Source organism: Pan paniscus, chromosome 2, assembly GCF_029289425.2.
Source record: "Pan paniscus chromosome 2, NHGRI_mPanPan1-v2.0_pri, whole genome shotgun sequence".
Classification (NCBI taxonomy): domain Eukaryota; kingdom Metazoa; phylum Chordata; class Mammalia; order Primates; family Hominidae; genus Pan; species Pan paniscus.
This window is the reverse complement of record NC_085926.1, coordinates 111,763,299-111,781,641: the sequence shown is the minus strand read 5'-3', so window position 1 is coordinate 111,781,641 and position 18,343 is coordinate 111,763,299. Positions and strand designations below refer to the sequence as shown.

The window sequence follows — 18,343 nt, the reverse complement described above, 5'->3', positions numbered from 1 at the left end:
GTTCAGAAGGCTGGGGCAGGAGGATAACTGGAGTCCTAGAGTTTGAGGTTACAGTGAACTATGATCTAGCCATTGCATTCCAGCCTGGGTCACAGAATGATAACCTATCTCTTAAAAAGCGAGACACAGAGAGAGAGATAGGAGACGGTTTATGCTTTTTAAGCAGTCGTAGAAAATGGAAAGAGCAGACAACAAATTAAGAAAGATTGCTGGGCAGCAGAGAAAGCCCAGTTGATTTTATTTAGGTCAGTGCAAAAATAATGACGGTTTTTGCCATTACTTTTAATAGAAATCATCAATTTATGGTGACATAAATCTACTATTTTTTTAAAATTATACCACAATTCTTTATTTTTAAAAAGTTACACATGCAAATAAATTAAATACATCCTTTATGCTGGGAGATCTATTCCTGTGCATGCTTTTGGTTTATTGAGTGACATAATAAATTGCTTGGTAATAATTTATACTTGAATCATTTGAACTTTGTACATCACAAAATCAGTTTACCATAAAATTATATAATTGGTTACAGAGAGGCTTAAGCCAAAAATAGACATCAGTTGAAAGCTACAGATATTGGAGTATTTACTTCTTTGCCATGAAACAGGGCATTTTCCCCCTGCTCTGTCATCTGAATTATTTAATAATTTTAAATCTAGAAGTAGATCCAGCATCAAACTTAAAGTTAGGTATTCATGTTGCTTGCTTCTCAGTTTGATTTATCCCAGGCATGGACTTTGGGACTAAACTGATCCCCTGGATCCTGTGATGACTACAGAGATTTCCTTCACCAAAAATCAGATTAAAGCCTTGTTTCTGCAAAGCTATGAGTATACTACAGCACTTAGAAGCACATTCTGTACTATTTTCTTTCCCTCTTCCAAATGTTATCCCAGTTATTTGGGTGGGGCTTCTGTCTTGGTTCCCAGTCTAGAATAACTTAAGAAACATGGTGGCCGGGTGCAATGGCTCACGCCTGTAATCCTAGTACTTTGGGAGGCCAAGGCAGGTGGATCACTTGAGCTCAGAAGTTTGAGATCAGCCTAGGCAACATAGTCAAACCCGGTCTCTACCAAAAATACAAAAAATTAGCCAGGTGTGGTGGTGCATGCCTGTGGTCCCAGCTGCTCAGGAGGGTGAGGCAGGAGGAGGATTGCTTGAGCTGGGAGGCAGAGGTTGCAGTGAGCTGAGATCATGCCACTGCACTCTAGCCTGGGCGACAGAGTGAGATCCTGTCTCAATTAAAAAAAAAAAAAAAAGAAGAAGAAGAAGAAACAGAGTTACATTGTTTTGGTACAGATTTTCTTCAGAAAATTTAATTTTTCCAGAAAAGTTTCAGAAATAATGCTTTCTGTGGGCAACCATGAAAAAAGTAAATGTTTTGGTACAGATTTTCTTCAGCAAATTTAATTTTTCCAGAAAAGTTTCAGAAATAATGCTTTCTGGGGGCAACCATGAAAAAAGTAAATCTTCAATGGTTTGAATTTATAATAAGTGCTAGCAATAGATAAAAATATTTAATTCACCATTATTACTCTGGATAAAATGTATTATAGTGTTAAACACATAAGCCCTTTATCTATAAAGATAATAAAAACATAAGCACATATAATAACTCTGAGGGAAAATCGTGGGACACATCTCAAACTTACGGAAAAAGGGCATCAAGGACTCTCTGGCCAGTCAACAGAGGATGATTGGCTGGCAGCTTCTCAGTGACAGGTCGAACTTGACGTACAGGCCATACTTGCACCATGGTGAACTTCTCTTTTACACCTTCAAATTCAAGCTCCAAGACAACATCCTATAGAAATACAGTAGGATTTTAGTATGGTCAAATTTGTGAACATTTCTTCCTTCAAAATCAAAGTAATCCGATTCTCCTTGGGGTTAGGAAGGTGATACATGTAAGTGCAAAGGGAGATTTATACTTTTTATTATAATTAATTATATATAGTCTTAGCTTTTTTTTTTTAACCTGGTGCATTTATTACTTTTTTAATAATTACAAACAAAATTTCTGAGTTAGAAAGGAGTATATCAGACTTGTGACTGTAATCCCAGCTTCTCAGAAAACTGAGGCAGGAGGATTGCTTAAGCCCAGTAGTTCCAGCACCCCAGGCAACATAGTGACACCCCATCTCCTAAAACAAAAAAAAAAAAAGAAAGAAAGAAGTATATTAAGCAACAAAGAAATAGTTAAATATAAGTAAAGGCCTGTAATCCCAGCTACTTGAAAGGCTGAGGCAGGAGAATCGCTTGAACCCAGGAGGCAGAGGATGCAGTGAGCCGAGATCGCGCCACTGCACTCTAGCCTGGTGACAGAGCAAGAGTCCATCTCAAAAAAAAAAATTTAACTGGGCATGGTGGCATGTGCCCGTGGTCCCAGGTACTTGGGAGGCTGAGGTGATAGAACTGCTTGAGCCCAGCAGGTTGAGGCTACAGTGAGCTATGATTGCACCACTGCACTCCAGTCTGGGCAACACAGCAAGACCCTGTCTCAAAAAAAAAAAAAAAAAAAAGAATTCAAATAATCCATTATATAATAATAATAATAATTATTTTTATTTTTTTGAGATGGAGTCTCGCTCTGTCACCCAGGCTGGAGTGCAATGGCGCGATCTCAGCTCACTGCAACCTCCGCCTCCTAGGTTCAAGCGATTCTCCTGCCTCAGCCTTTCAACTAGCTGGGATTACAGGCGTGCGCCAACACGCCTGGCTAATTTTTGTATTTTTAGTAGAGACAGGGTTTCACCATGTTGGTCAGGCTGGTCTCGATCTCCTGACCTCGTGCTCTGCCCATCTCACCCTCCCAAAGTGTTGGGATTACAGGTGTGAGCCTACATGCCCGGTCCCATTATATAATTACTATGTGAATATTGATACACCATTAAAATCAAAGTCTATTCTATGCCTAAACAATTAGGGCTTTAAATAAATGTAGCATCAGTTAATATGGTAGAAAACTGTTACATTTCTTTAAAAAGAAATACTATGTTCTGCTTTTTCATCCCTAAATCCAAGTTAAAAATAAACAAACAAAAACCTTCAAAAATTATAGGAGTTACTCAAAACTTATGTATTAAATATCAATTCTTTAATTACTTAGGGCACTAAAACTGGGCAGCTATCATATAGAAATAGAGGCACTCTGCAGGATAAAGTTCAAATGATACTTACAGAGGTATCATAATTCCCAGGTGGAGCAATGTAAGTTACAGTTCCTCTGTTTCGGGGGGGTAACATGATTTTGTGTTTGATAAGCGAGTTCTCACTGACAATTCCATAAATGTCTCCGCCAGTGATATGACTACCAACCTAGAGAATAAATGTATTTGCTGTTTAATTTGCAAATAAATGTCAAGTAGACTTGCCCCTGCTGCTATAATTTAAATCAATTACCTGACTTATCAATAAAACATTAGTTCTAAAATCCCATGAAGTAGAGTTAAGAAAAACTTTAAACTATCCTTCTGTAGTCTATTTTTATTTGGACTAAGAGTACAACGTAGTTTACTAAACATTCATTTTATATTCTTTCAATAACTTCAGAAATTCTTGGCTACACAGACATACCCGTAGGTTTTTGCAAGGTGTAAAGTCCCATTTGATATCTCTGCTAAGAGCAGACACGTTTACTCCTCTGGGGATGTAGATGCTTTGGGTCTGACTGCTGATATCCGACAAAGGTCTTTGAATACCATCAAAAATGGCTCCCATAATGCCAGGACCAAGCTCTACAGAGAGGGGTTTACCAGTGCGAAGTACAGGATCTCCAACAGACACACCAGCTAAAAACGGCAGCTAAGGAAAACCTACTATGAAGGTTTAAAGACACAATTAACAGGAAATACCACAGTTTAACAAGGAAATGCCACTCAAGAAGTGAAAACGGAAGTTCCCAAACTTTCTCAGTTCACAGGATTCATAGTGTTTTCCGTAACTTCTTTCAGTGTCCCAGGACAAAAGATATATCTAACACTTGCATTTATTAAACAGTTATGTCTAAACAACCTAATATGTATATACGTCCTAACAACTGAGTAGCAATTTGAAAAAATATATGCATAAGTTGAAAGAAAAAATAATATTAATTTCAGTCCTAAATATCCATAATTCTCATGAATGTATATGCCCTTGGGGAACTATATAATTTTCCAATCTTGCAATCAGATTGGAAACTTGTTCCATTTTGATTTTCACATGATACTTGCTTTTGTAGCTTAGCAACTGCCAAAAACTCAGCTTTGCAAAGATATGACATCATTGACAAAAATATAGTACAGCAACATAATGAAACTGTTTATTATCTCAAGCTACTAGTTCATGAGGTGTCTGACAATATGTCTAACATTCCTGTGTTTGCCTCAAAAATTTTAAATATCCTGGCACCACATGAGTTTGCTGCAGCTTCTCAGAATGCCTCTGCAAAGTTTGGGAACCACAGGGCTAAAAACAGAAGCAAAACTCCCTCGTTAATACATTGCTTCACATATACTGCTGAGGAATATCAGTCCCCTAATAAGGGTATTAGTACTTGGACAAACCCTAAAATCTTAAGAATAAAGTTATTTTGAAAACATACAAATAAGAATAAAACATATAAATAAGCATAATGAGTCCACTTTATTCTACACATTTGTTGACAGGAGTAAAATCAGTACAACTTTTCCTGAGAGCAATTTAGCAATATTTATCAAAATTCAAAATGGGTAAGTCGTGACCTAGGAATCCAACTTCTGTGAATTCTTACTATACTTACAATGTAGCACTGTTTATAACAACCAAAAACTAGAAACCAAAACTTCTATCATTAAGACATTGATAAGTAAATAATGGTACATTTATATGATGGAATTGTTATATGGCTGTAAAAAAAAGAACCAGAGTTATCATGAATTCCTCTAGAAATCTCTCTAAACTATGTATTTTCATTTCCAATTTTGATTATGACAATTTTCAGAACAACAACCAAGTTGAAAGAATTTTACAGTGGACTCCCAGTCTCTACGAGCTAGGTTCTATCTTTAACATTTTACTATATTTATCACATATCTATTTATCTTCTAGAATACACATACTTTTAAGTGAAAAAAAGCAAGGTGTATAACAGTACCTAAAATATGCTATCTTGGGAGGCCAGGGCAGGTGGATCGTGAGGTCAGGAGTTCAAGACCAGCCTGGCCAAGATGGTGAAACCCCATCTCTACTAAAAATACAAAAAATTAGCCGGGCATGGTGGCACGTGCCTGTAATCCCAGCTACTTGGGAGGCTGAGGCAGAGAATTGCTCAAACCTGGGAGGCGGAGGTTGCAGTAAGCCGAGATCATGCTACTGCACTCCAGCCTGGGCGACAGAGTGAGACTCCGTCTCAAAAAACAAACAAACAAAAAAACCATATATATATATATAGAGAGAGAGAGAGAGAGAGAGAGAGAAAGGAAAGAAAAATACAAATATTTGTATTTGCTCATGTATGTAATTACTAAACTAGAAGGATATAAAATAAAGGGAGCTATAAATGTGGTTGCATGTGTGCATGGAGGTGTGTATGTGTTTTGATAAACGGCTAGATACAAGACAACAAAGGCAAGGAGGGTTGTCACTGTTTACATTTTCATTTATTTTAAATCTTCAAGCCATGAAAAAGATTAAACAGATTAAAAGATAAAAGTAAAAATAGAAAAAATATTTCTGATTAGTCACAATTTCATAGCTACAAAAACTTCTATTTTTATTTAAAATTTCTAGATGATTTTGTTTTAAATTGGCACCTAGTACTATAAAGAGACTAGTTATCTGCATGCATGTGTTCTAGAATGGCAAAAACGTCGTACCAAATAAATCTTGATTAAATACTCAAAGAATTAATGCTGATTTTGAGAATCAAAGTAAAACACATATAGAAGCACTAAAAAAGTGATTCTTCTTCACTAGGCTTAACCTTTTATTTTTCATAGAAAATTGAAAATAAATACTATGTTTAAAAGCCAAAATTATGATAACCAAATAGTAAAGCTTTCCTAGTAATAAAACTGAAATGTAATATGTCACTCAGAGCTATCAAAAGAGTGGTGACCGTTTTATTTGTGGACTTACTATTTTAAACTGAAATCATAATTAGAGAATTTTAACCACACAAGTCAATATTGTTATTCTGTTTACGCTTTCTTCTACAATATGCGTCCCAATGAATCAAAAATTCACTTGGTCCCCCTTAAGTTCATGAATTACTGAAGCAGTAAGAGCAATGAAAGTTCAGAAGATACTAATTTCTTAAAATAAGAGTACCAATTCATAGTACTTTTCTCTCTTTCTTTAACATACTCCTGCATAATTCAGGTCTCTTCACAACACCAGCATTTCATGCTTCTAATATCATTAGTTGTTGCTGCTTTGCTGCTTCCACCTTTGGCTTAAATCCTCAATTTTTTTTTTTCTTTTCTGAGATGGAGTCTCACTCTGTTGCCCAGGCTGGAGTGCAGGGGTGCGATCTCTGCTCACTGCAACCTCCCACCTCCAGGGTGCAAGCGATTCCCCTGCCTCAGCCTCCCAAGCGGCTGGGATTACAGGCGCCTGCCACTACACCCAGCTGATTTTTGTATTTTTATTAGAGACGGAGTTTCACCATGTTGGCCAGGCTGGTCTCAAATTCCTGACCTCAGGTGATCCACCTGCCTGCCTCCCAAAGTGCTGGGATTACAGGTGTGAGGCACTATGCCTGGCCTAAATCCTTAAATTTTGAAATATAGAAAGTGGCAGGAAATTGAGCCAAAAAGGATACAAGTTTCTTCATACACCTGAATAGTAGCCATGTCACCCTCCAATCGAATAATCTCTCCAACCAATTCGCTGTGGCCCACTCTCACCAGCTCATACATGGCTGCACCCGCCATGTCACAGGCTGTAACCACTGAAGAGAACAAAAGACTATTTTGATGACTTAAGACTCTAGTGCTCTGTGAATAGTCACAAATAATTAAAACACCCAATAAACCCAGTATTGTGCCTCTCTCATATATTCATAAGAAGGATAAAAACCTACTATGGAACATACTGGTAGTTTCACATAGATATATATTTTAGTGTATAATATAAAGAGGTAAGCCAAAGATTATTTATTTACATAATATACATGAAAACTTTTCAAACATTTCACGTTCTGCATGGCAAACTTACCTGGTAGGATTCAGGTATGTTCTGAGAGTTGCTATGATACATGGAGTGAAGGCTTTGGAACAATAAAAAAAACTTTTAAAAGTAGAAATTGGAATAAATGGTTTGGCTAGTAGTATGGTAGAATGCCACACAATTATCACTTTGCTGTGCTGTTACCATTTCCTTTGAGAGATAGACCTAAAGCAACATGTTTACTTTCTAATAACTTATAGCAGTGGTTCTTAAAACTCTTCTGGGACATGGACCCTTTTCAAAAACTAATAATAGCTCTACTAGAAAAACTCACACACACATCTACAAAATTTTTTTCATAGGCCATAAGGATATTTATAATCAGTCACCACCACTGGGTAAGAAATTGTCAATGGAATTCCATTTACTGAACTTACTATTTTGGACCATGTGGTCTAGTAAGCAAAAATTACTTTTCTAGCAGGGAAGGAAGGTTGCCATATTTTTAGACACGTGTAAGAATAAACCAATTTTTAATATTTAGCCTTCTGATACAACTGATTAGAACTATGTTATAGGTAATACTTCAGTGGAAACTATTAAAGCTTTATGAGTTAATTAACCTGTGTAAAAACAATGAAGACTTATTCATTCTATAAATATTTACCTCTATGCCGACTACTTAAGAATTAAGATGCACTGAAATACCAGAGATAATGAAATTTAAAAATCATATTTCATAAGCCAAAAAAGGATGCCATTGTTCCATTACCTTATTAAGTACTTAAGAATTAAAAATTGCAGGAGGCAAGGGGAGGGAGAGCATTAGGACAAATACCTAACGCACGTGGGGCTTAAAACCTAGGTAACAGGTTGATAGGTGCAGCAAGCCACCATGGCACATGTATACCTATGTAACACACCTACACTTTCTGCACATGTATCCCAGAACTTAAAGTAAAATTTTAAAAAATTTTAAAAATAAAATAAAAATTGTTTCCAGGAGCAGTTTACTACACAGTTTCACAGAATATTTTTTCCTAAACTCTCTGATGTTCTTTTGCCTTTTCTCTAAAGGTTCTTGGGTTTAGTCTGTCCATCCTGAAGACCCTTATGATCATTGAGAGGACAATTATTTCTCTGCATGGCAAAAGATACTGATAACCTTTTAATGACCTGCCAATGAAATCAAGCTCAAACACCAAGTTCTTGGGGAAGAAAAAAGAGGCACAGTGACGGACAGTCTTCATTTGCGTAAACATCAAAAAACTGTCATCACCACTACTCTAACTAGAACAAGAAAAAGACTATATAGCATGAGGTTTTAAGGATAATACATCACTGACCAGGTTTTACTTAGAGAAACTGTGACTGTGAATCACATTGTGTAGTGGGAGTATTCAATAACAAAACAAATACTGGCGTAAGATTTATTATTTAAAAAGCAGCACTCCATGTTTTGGCAGAATGGACATAAAGTTTGGGTCCTAAGACTTCTTTCCCACAGGTAGTTAATAATGTGACACTTAAAATAACCATTCAAAAAGTTTCATAAATGCAAAGGGCAAAAGCTAATATTGCTGAGAAATGCTCTGAGCGTTTGAATTATTAAAGTTCAAAGCAAATTAACATTTACTGAATGCCTGCTATATGCAAGGTATTACATATTAAAAGCTATAAACTTCATAGTTTATTTACCTCAAATTTAACAAAAAATTAAGACATATAAAACTGAACACTGGTTGAACATTTACATAATCATAAACAGGATATCACAAAGTAGCACCTCAATAATTATAAAATTTAGATAATCAATGCTAGATGAGCCCTTATGACAGAGATTCTACTTCGGTCTTATAGTCACTGTGAGATCGCCTAAGGACAAACAGAATTTATGCAGGTAACAGAAAGTTGTATATTTCTATGTAAAATATTTTGAAAAGACATTAATCAAAGTTAGATATCCTTATTTTGAGATTATGATGTATTACTTACCAGGTCCTGAGACCCCATGCACATAACCAAATGTGCTTTCTTTATCTTCATCGAGTATTTTGGGTAGCTTGGAAAAATCCATAATGTTAGTTTACCTATGGTAAATAAATAAATAAATAAGTTATAATTATAAACCCTAAAGCAAAAGAACCAAAATATAGGTAGTCCACTAAGATGAGACCACTCTCATCTTTGGTGTATTCTTGAGTTATTATACTTCTTCAAAGTAGAATAAAAAAATTCCTTTTCTTAATTAAAAAAAAATTTTTAAGAGGCTCTCTGTCACCCAGGCTGGAGTGTGGTGGTACAGTCATAGCTCACTGCAGCCTCAGACTCCTGGACTCTAGTGATCCTCCTGCCTCAGCCTCCCAAGTAGCTATGACTACAGGTGTGTACCACCATGCCCAACTAGTTTTTTGTTTGTTTGTTTGTTTGTTTTTTTGAGACAGAGTCTAACTCCACCACCCAGGCTGGAGTGCAGTGGAAGGATCTCTGCTCACTGCAACCTCTGCCTCCCGAGTTCAAGCAATTCCTGTGCCTCACCCTCCAGGGTAGCTGGAATTACAGGTGCACGTGACCATACCTGGCTAATCTTTGTATTTTTAGTAGAGACAGGGTTTTGCCACGTTGGCCAGGCTGGTCTCAAACTCCTGACCTCAAGTGATCCACCCACCTCAGCCTCCCAAAGTGCTGGGACTACAGACGTGAGCCAGCCACTGAACCCAGCCAAAATTCCTAAAATGTAGTTAAAAGTACCCTGTTCCTGGATGCTGGATGGTTTTATCACAACTGAATTATATCTCTATGTGAGGTATTTCATAGGAAATATCGATAACTATAACAAAAAATGTGAAGTCTTTTCAATGACTTATCCACCCCCACAACAAGCCCATCCTCAATGACCTCTCTGACTTATCCAGCTACTCTTTCACTTAATCATGCTGCAGATACACACTGAACTCTTTGTCAGCTCTCAAAAACACAAACACATTCTACCTCAGGGCCTTTGTACAGGTTGTTCCCTCTGCTTAGAATGTTATTCTCCAAGGTATCTGCTCCTACACCTCCTTCAGGTCTTTTTTTCTAACACGGTCTGTCTCCGTCGATTTGGCAGGAGTGTAATGGTGTGATCATGGCTCACAGCCAACTCAACTTCCTGGGCTCAAGAGATCCTCCCACCTCATCCTCCCTAGTACCTGGGACCACAGGTGTGTCCTACCACACCTGGCTAATTTTATTTTCTGTGAAGACAGGATCTCAGTATGTTGCCTAGGCCGGTCTTAAACTCCTGGACTCAAGTGATTCTCTGGCCTTGGCCTCCTGAAGTGTTGGGATTACAGGTGTGAGCCACCATGTTCAGCACTCCTTCAGATCTTTACTCAAACATCACCTTCTCCATGAGGCTTCTCTGTCCATTTATTTAAAACTGCAACATCCTTCCTCCTTCCCTATTTTATACCATAGCACTTTTCACAATGTAACAAATGATATATTTTACTCTTTAAAAGTATTTATTTATTACCTATCTTTAAATTTTAACTATGAGTGTTTTTCCTTTTTTCTTTTAGTGGAACACACAGAATAGTTTAAGAAATTCATTTCAACCTCTTTGTTTATAGATATACAATTTAAAAAACAGGAACTATCCAAGTTCACATTGAAAACTGGTAACAGATGCCAAAGGAGAAAGTTTATTTGTGACTGCTGATCTACCTTAATAACTATTACCAATTTAATGAGGGAGATGAAATACATGTACACATGAAAAGCTAAATAATGTCCAAAATTAACCACAAAGAGTCAGATCAATAAGTGATAAAGTACCAAATAATATACCCTTATTTACTAAAAGTTCAAAGATTAGAATGTTTAGAGAAGATACCTTGAAGGTCAGGTAGAATTTGCACACAGTAGAAAAAGAAAGGTAGCAAAGACACTGCAGAGGGTAGAGGGGGTGCCAATAACAAAAGAATGGAGAAAAACATTCAGGAATAGTGAACAGACCAGCATGACTGGTATAAAGACTATATTAAAGCAGCAGTGAGAAATAAGGATGTAAGGGTAAAGACTGATTTGTGGATCTTGAACTGACTGCCAAAATAACAAGTGGACTTTATCCTATAAACACAAGGAAATCACTGAAGATTGAGGGAGAACTATTATGAGAAGAATGGTGTTCAACTACTTTAACAGAATTAAAGTAGGGGAGGCAGGATAAGTTGAAGAAGCTCTGGAAATAGGTAAGGCTTGAATGTCAATGGAATTCCATTTATTATATGTTTACAGAGCTTTTGAAGCTTTAAATAGCTATATAGCAAAACAAAATGACTTAAATGCTCAATTGAGGTGCAAACACCACCTTGGGAGCAGAGGAGAAACTGATTCCAACTTGCAGAAGTGTACACCAATGTGGATGAAATATAGTGAACAGGGAGCTGTAAAGTAAGTTTTTGTTTTTGTTTTTTTGAGACAAGTTCTCGCTGTCACGCAGGCTGGAGTGCAGTGGCGTGATCACGGCTCACTGCAGCCTTGACCTCCTGGGCTCAAGTGATCACCTCAGCCGCCCCCGTCCCCACCCCACCCAGTAGTTGGCGTGACAAGCACACGACACCACACCCAGCTAATTTTTACATTTATTGTAGAGACAGGGTTTCACCATGTTGCCCAGATTGGCCTCAAACTCCTGGGCTCAAGTGATCTGCCTGCCTCGGCCTCCCAAAGTGCTGGGATTACAGACATGAACCACCGTGCCTGGCAGAAATTTATTAGGATTTTTGGCTTCCTGAAGATACAGTAGAAGAAGCCATTAAGAGCAGGCATGGGACTGTAAAACATTGGAATCTAAAGAGACAGAACAAGACGTTCTAGAAACTATGAGATAATACGGGGGAAAACAGAAAGATTTAAAGACAAACATATTTAATTGGACAATAGGTTGGGAAAAGTCTTCAAAGAAGTAGTGAACAAGTGAATGAGGTGAAATTTCAATCTTCAGAAAATCAAAGATTTTCAAAATCAGAGAAGAAACTGACAATCATACACAGTCTAAGTCCTCCCCACATATGGGTATTTCCTCTATAGCATTCATGATACATGGTCATCTGCCTATTAAAGTGGAAACAGCATGAGATCTTGGGTCAGCAGACTTGGAATCACATCCTGGTCCTACCAATAACATGCTGCAGAACATCTTGGACAAATCAAAATCTCTTAATATCTGCATTTGAAAAACAGTAATAATGCTACCACCTACCCCACCAGACTTGCGATTGCATTACAAATTTCCTTAAATGTTCCTTGTGTCTGGGTGCAGTGGCTCATGCCCGTAATTCCAGCACTTTGGGGGGCCGAGGTGGGCAAATCACTTGAGGTCAGAAGTTCGAGACTGGCCTAGCCAACACGGCAAAACCCTGTCTCTACTAAAAATACAAAAATTAGCTGGGTGTGGTGGTGGGTGCCTGTAATTCCAGCTACTCAGGAGGCTGAGGCAGGAGAATTGCTTGAACCCGGGAGGTGGAGGTTGCAGTGAGCCAAGACTGCACCACTGCATTCCAGCAGGGACAACAAAAACAAAACTCCATCTCAAAAAAAAAAAAAGTTCCTTGTGAAATGTAATATGCTTACAAAAATGTCATCAGTTACACTATTTGAATATAGGTCCTGAATTTGGAAAAAGCCATTCTGTTTTTAGAAATACTATCTCACATCCAACCTAAATCTACTTCCTTTAACTTCAATCCTTTGGCACTATTTTTTCCAATTACTATAGCCACACAAAGTATGTTTCCTCTCCAAGCACATTCTCTTTAGTGCCTTCCATTGTCCCTCAAAGTATAATCTTTTCAGATCCCTCACTCCTGAGACTACCCTTTTCTAGAAGTATTTCACAAGGTCAATATTTCTTTTAAATAGTACAAATAAAACAACGTTCTACATGTTGTATGAGTGAGTACTGAAGAGTACTACTTCATCTATTCTGAATGCTGCTTTTTTTTTTCTTTTCTTTTTTTTTGAGACAGGGTCTCACTCTGTCACCCAGGCTGGAGTGCAGTGGTGCAATCTCGGCTCACTGCAACCTCCACCTCTGAGGTTCAAGCGATTCTTGTGCCTCAGCCTCCTGAGTAGCTGGGACTACAGTGTGTGCCACTATGCCCAGCTAATTTTTGTATTTTTAGTAGAGATAGGGTTTCACCATGTTGGCCAGACTGGTCTTGAACTCCTGACCTCAAGTGATCTGCCCACCTGTAATCCCAAAGTGCTGGGATTACAGGCGTGAGCCACCGCACCCAGCAAATGCTTCCTTTTATTGAGAGACAAATGCCACGGTTTGAAGACTTTGAATTTATAAGTTGTGTCCTTAGGCAAATCAAATTGTTTCATCCTTTTGAGCCTCAGTTTCATCTGTAAAATCTAATGGGGTTTTTGTGAGGCATCTAACAGTATGCCTAACAGAAAAGTAATACTGATGACTACTAATTTTATTCTATTAATATAAGCTAAGATTGCCTTTTTTCTAAAGTGTCCATTTCTAAAGTGTCCAGTGATTCTTATCTCGCTACCAAATCTAGTTGTTCTTATCTTGAACCAAATCTAGTCTCTTAGCTAGTTTTTTTGGAGTTCAGAGAATATACAAGAGCATACCAAGAAATTTCCCTGTTTACGGTAGACTGCTATAGCATCCTGTTTCTTGTTCACATTCTGGGATGGGGTAGATAGTTCTTATCTTGAACCAAATCTAGTCGCTTAGCTAGTTTTTTTTTTTTCCTAGTTATCAGGTGCATTTTATCATAACTTTATTTTCTAAGACCAACTGTATTTTTTTAAGCATTGATGATGTGCCAGCTGCTGTATTATAGATGGAAAATATAATGAAGTAAGACACAATCTTTCCCCCAAGGATCTTCTGGCATAGTGGAATGAAAAGACAAACAGGTAGTTCTTATAAGGTGACATATGTGCTCTCTTAGGAGTACTATAGGCTGGAGATTTAGAAGAGCATAAAGCAATGGCATCTAACCTAGAGTTGGACAGGATGAAAGTCACTTAATAGGAGGTTAAGCTGAGACTTGGAGGGATGAACAAAGAGGCATCAGAGTATCTAGTAAAGCTTCCCTACAGATGGTTGAAACCTGTGGTTCAGGAAGGTATTCTAAAGTTTATGAGGGAATAATGATGTCTGTTCTGATTTTTTAAAACAAGTATTTATTTACATACTTTCCCTTTAAGACTTAAACAGTGCATGCCTCCAAATGTATGAGCAATGATTAGCGGAAACCAAATGGGTTTGTTCATGATTCAGCAGTCTTGTGGGTTTAGCAGTCAGCTGGAAAATCCTAGCCAGCATGAGAATTTTAATGATTCTATAGTTTTTAACTCTAATTTTTAGGCACATATTATTTAATTTATGCCAAAGATGGCACACTTTAGGAAGTGACATCATACTAATAAGAGAACCTAGAGTCCTAGTGATAAGTCTACAAATTTACTTAAAGATAATTGTCACCAGATCCATAAATTTGCATTAATTTGGTGAATATTCTTGTATTAGCAAACCAAGATGACTGTCCTTTTTAAAAAGCCAATATTGGCCAGGCACGGTGGCTCACACCTGTAATCCCAGCACTTTGGGGGGCCAAGGCGGGTGGATCACGAGGTCAGGAGTTTGAGACCAGCCTGGCCAACATGGTGAAACCCTGCCTCTACTAAAAATACAAAAAAATTAGCCAGGCGTGGTGGCGCGCACCTGTAATCCCAACTACTCAGGAGGCTGAGGCAGGAGAAGTGCTTGAACCCCGGAGGCGGAGACTGCAGTGAGCCAAGATTGCACCACTGCACTCTAGCCTGGGTGACAGAGTGAGACTCCATCTCAAAAAAAAAAAAAAAAAAAAAAAGCCAATATTAAGTGGAGAAAAAAATGATGATGATTCTGATTCTGAGTAATTTAATCTTCTCTACTCCATAGTGTTTATACAGAGAGGTGGTTGTAAATACATTCTGAAATCTGCTCTTACCACATCTTTCATAATAATTATGAAAACACGAGTTTTAAAGTGTAAACTTCCAAGCATTTTTGTCCATTTGGTTTTTTTTTTTTTTTTGAGATGAAGTCTTGCTCTGTCGCCCAGGCTGGAGTGCAGTGGCGCAATCTTGGCTCACTGCAAGCTCCGCCTCCCAGGTTCACGCCATTCTCCAGCCTCAGCCTCCCGAGTAGCTGGTACTATAGGTGCCTGCCACCACGCCCGGCTAATTTTTTTGTATTTTTAGTAGAGATGGGATTTCACTGTGTTAACCAGGATGGTCTCGATCTCCTGACCTCGTGATCCGCCTGCCTTGGCCTCCCAAAGTGCTGGGATTACAGGCGTGAGCCATGGTGCCCAGCCCCATTTTGATATTTTAAAATATTTACATTTTAATCTGCTACAGCAACATGGATCTTTTATATTTCCTGTGCTCCTCCCTAGAATGTTCTTTTCTCCAGGATTCATTTATTCACATCATTCATGTCTCTGCTCAAATATCCCCAGTCCAAAAGCACTCCCATAGTGATTACTGAATAACTAACAGCTGTCAACCCTTCAAGGTCAGCCTCAGATGCAGAGTGCTGCCTTGCCTGCATTCACACCACTTGCAGGGCAGTGTGCACCTGCTGAATGGACACAATGGAGGTACAAAGGCCCAGCCATCTCAGCCTGATGCAGGATACTCTCACAAGCAACAATCACTCCAGATCTCTCCCACTGGGTAACTGAGGCTCTGAGGGACTTGCACTGCATTTCAACTTCTTCCTCTGCCCAACTCTGCTTCCACCCGCTTCCTTTCAAATGTATTGATCCAGGTAAACAACGAAGTGAATAACCACTCCTCTATCTACCCCATCCCAGAATGTGACCAGAAACAGGATGCTATAGCACTCTACCGTAAGCAGGGAAATTTCTTGGCATGCTCTTGTATATTCTCTGAAATCCAAACAAGTTTTATACTCTACTTCATCTCATACAATAAATTTTATAAGAAAAATATGTACCTTATAAATATATACACTTATGTATTCATAAAAATGAGAAACTGAAAAAACTAAAAAAAAGAGGCCGGGCGCGGTGGCTCACACCTGTAATCCCAGCACTTTGGGAAGCCGAGGCAGGCGGATCATGAGGTCAGGAGATCGAGACCATCCTGGCTAACATGATGAAACCCCGTGTCCACTAAAAATACAAAAAATTAGCCGGGTGTGGTGGCAGGCACCTGTAGTCCCAGCTATTCAGGAGGCTGAGGCAGGAGAATGGCCTGAACCCGGGAGGCGGAGCTTGCAGCAAGCGGTGATCACGTCACTGCACTCCAGCCTGGGCGACAGAGCGAGACTCCGTCTCAAAAAAAAAAAAAAAAAAAAAAAGAGAAAAATATGCAAGTGTTTTTTCCCCACAGTGAAATAAAAATTACTCATCAGGTAGACATACTATGGTGACCTGATGACTGAATAGGGCTAAACATATAGCATTTTGGTAAGCATGGTCATACAACATACTAATTTGTTTATAACTCTTCTTTATTATCTGTGAATAGTTAAAAATACCCCATTAAAATCTTCTGCTTCATCATTGAATGCTTACACCTCTCAGTGAAAAATAGGCTTTTAAAAATGTTAAAACAAACTCCTAGAACACCAACTTTCAATAAGCAAATTATACTGCAAGTTAGATTATATTCAAAGTTAATTTTTTTTTTTTTTTTTGATAGAGTCTCCCTCTGTTGCCCAGGCTGGAGTGCAGTGGCATGATCTCGGTTCGCAGCAATCTCTGTCTCCCAGGTTCAAGCAATTCTCCTGCCTCAGCCTCCCGAGTAGCTGGAATTACAGGCATGCGCCCCCATACCCAGCTAATTTTTTTGTATTTTTAGTAGAGACGGGGTTTCACCTTATTGGCCAGGCTGGTCTTGAACTCCTGACCTTGTGATCTGCCCGCCTCGGCCTCCCAAAGTACTGGGATAACAGGCATGAGCTATCACGCCTGGCCTGAAAGTTAATTTTATCCCAAATCTCTATAAGGTCCAAACTATGATATGATTTAATGCTACATAAAATAGCTTTACAGGCTATTTAATAACTCCTTCTTAAGACAATATACAGCTATTGATTTTCTTTTTTTTTAAGACAGAGTCTCAGTCTGCTACCCAGGCTGGAGTGCGGTGGCACGATGTTGGCTCACTGCAATGTCCACCTTCCGGGTTCAAGCGATTCTTGTGTCTCAGCCTCCCAAGTAGCTGGGACTATAGGCACGAGCCACCATGCCTGGCTAATTTTTTGCATTTTTAGTAGAGACGGGATTTCGCCAAGTTGACCAGGCTAGTCTGGAACTGCTGACCTCAGGAGATCCACCCGCCTTGGCCTCCCAAAGTGCTGGGATTACAGGCGTAAGCCACCGTGCCCGGCCTATACAGCTATTGTTGTTCTCCAACATTTAAAAAATAAAAGCATGAGGCCAGTCGCGATAATTCATGCCTGTAATCCCAGAACTTTGGGAGGCCGAGGCAGGTAGGTTACTTGTGGTCAGGAGTTCAAGACCAGCCTGGCCAACATGGTGAAACCCTGTCTCTACCAAAAAATACAAAAATTAGCCAGGTGTGGCGATGCAAAACGGTAGTCCCAGCTACTTGGGAGGCTGGAGGAGGAGAAATGCTTGAACCCGGGAGGTGGAGGTTTCAGTGACTGGAGATTGCTCCACTGCACTCCAGCCTGGGTGACAGAGTGAGAGTCTCAAAAATAAATAAATAAATAAATAAATAAATAAATAAAAGCAGGAATACTTATTACATACTTTCATGAAAGCAGTGTGGTATACACAGATGCACTCATAGAAAAATCAAATCAATGATTATATAAAAATGTTGCCTTTAGCTGTTTTGACTTCAACTGTGTTTAAGGATAAAAAGTAAATGCAACTTACAACTAAGATTCTTTGGTTACAAATTATAGCAGTGCCCCTCCCCACCCAATTTGTGAAAGATTTAAACAAAAACCAAAACCCTGTGGTAGAAGAGGAAAAATCCAGAAAGGCAGCATAGGCAACTGATCTGAGTTAATGAGTCATCAGTCTCTCCCCAACAGGCACTGCAGAACACTGCAGTGGCAAATAACACCAGAGGAAAAAATTTTTTTCCTATAAAGTCCACTCCAAATTGCTGCTGGTTAATGCAACTGGTAATTTCATTATTTCAGAAA

General features: G+C 38.7%; 1 protein-coding gene across 2 annotated transcripts in view; it reads right to left on the bottom strand.

Moving 5' to 3' along the window:
- ATP6V1A (ATPase H+ transporting V1 subunit A) overlaps positions 1-18,343 on the bottom strand; it is a 63,724-nt gene that overhangs the window by 24,005 nt on the left and 21,376 nt on the right. For both annotated transcript variants that reach the window (XM_003825111.6, XM_063602512.1), the window contains 5 exons: positions 9,130-9,224; positions 6,788-6,916; positions 3,580-3,794; positions 3,184-3,321; positions 1,656-1,807 (listed from right to left, as the gene is read on the bottom strand). In XM_003825111.6, the coding sequence (XP_003825159.1) occupies positions 1,656-1,807; positions 3,184-3,321; positions 3,580-3,794; positions 6,788-6,916; positions 9,130-9,211 (716 nt within the window). In that variant the 5' untranslated portion in view covers positions 9,212-9,224. The remainder of the gene's footprint in view (positions 1-1,655; positions 1,808-3,183; positions 3,322-3,579; positions 3,795-6,787; positions 6,917-9,129; positions 9,225-18,343) is intronic.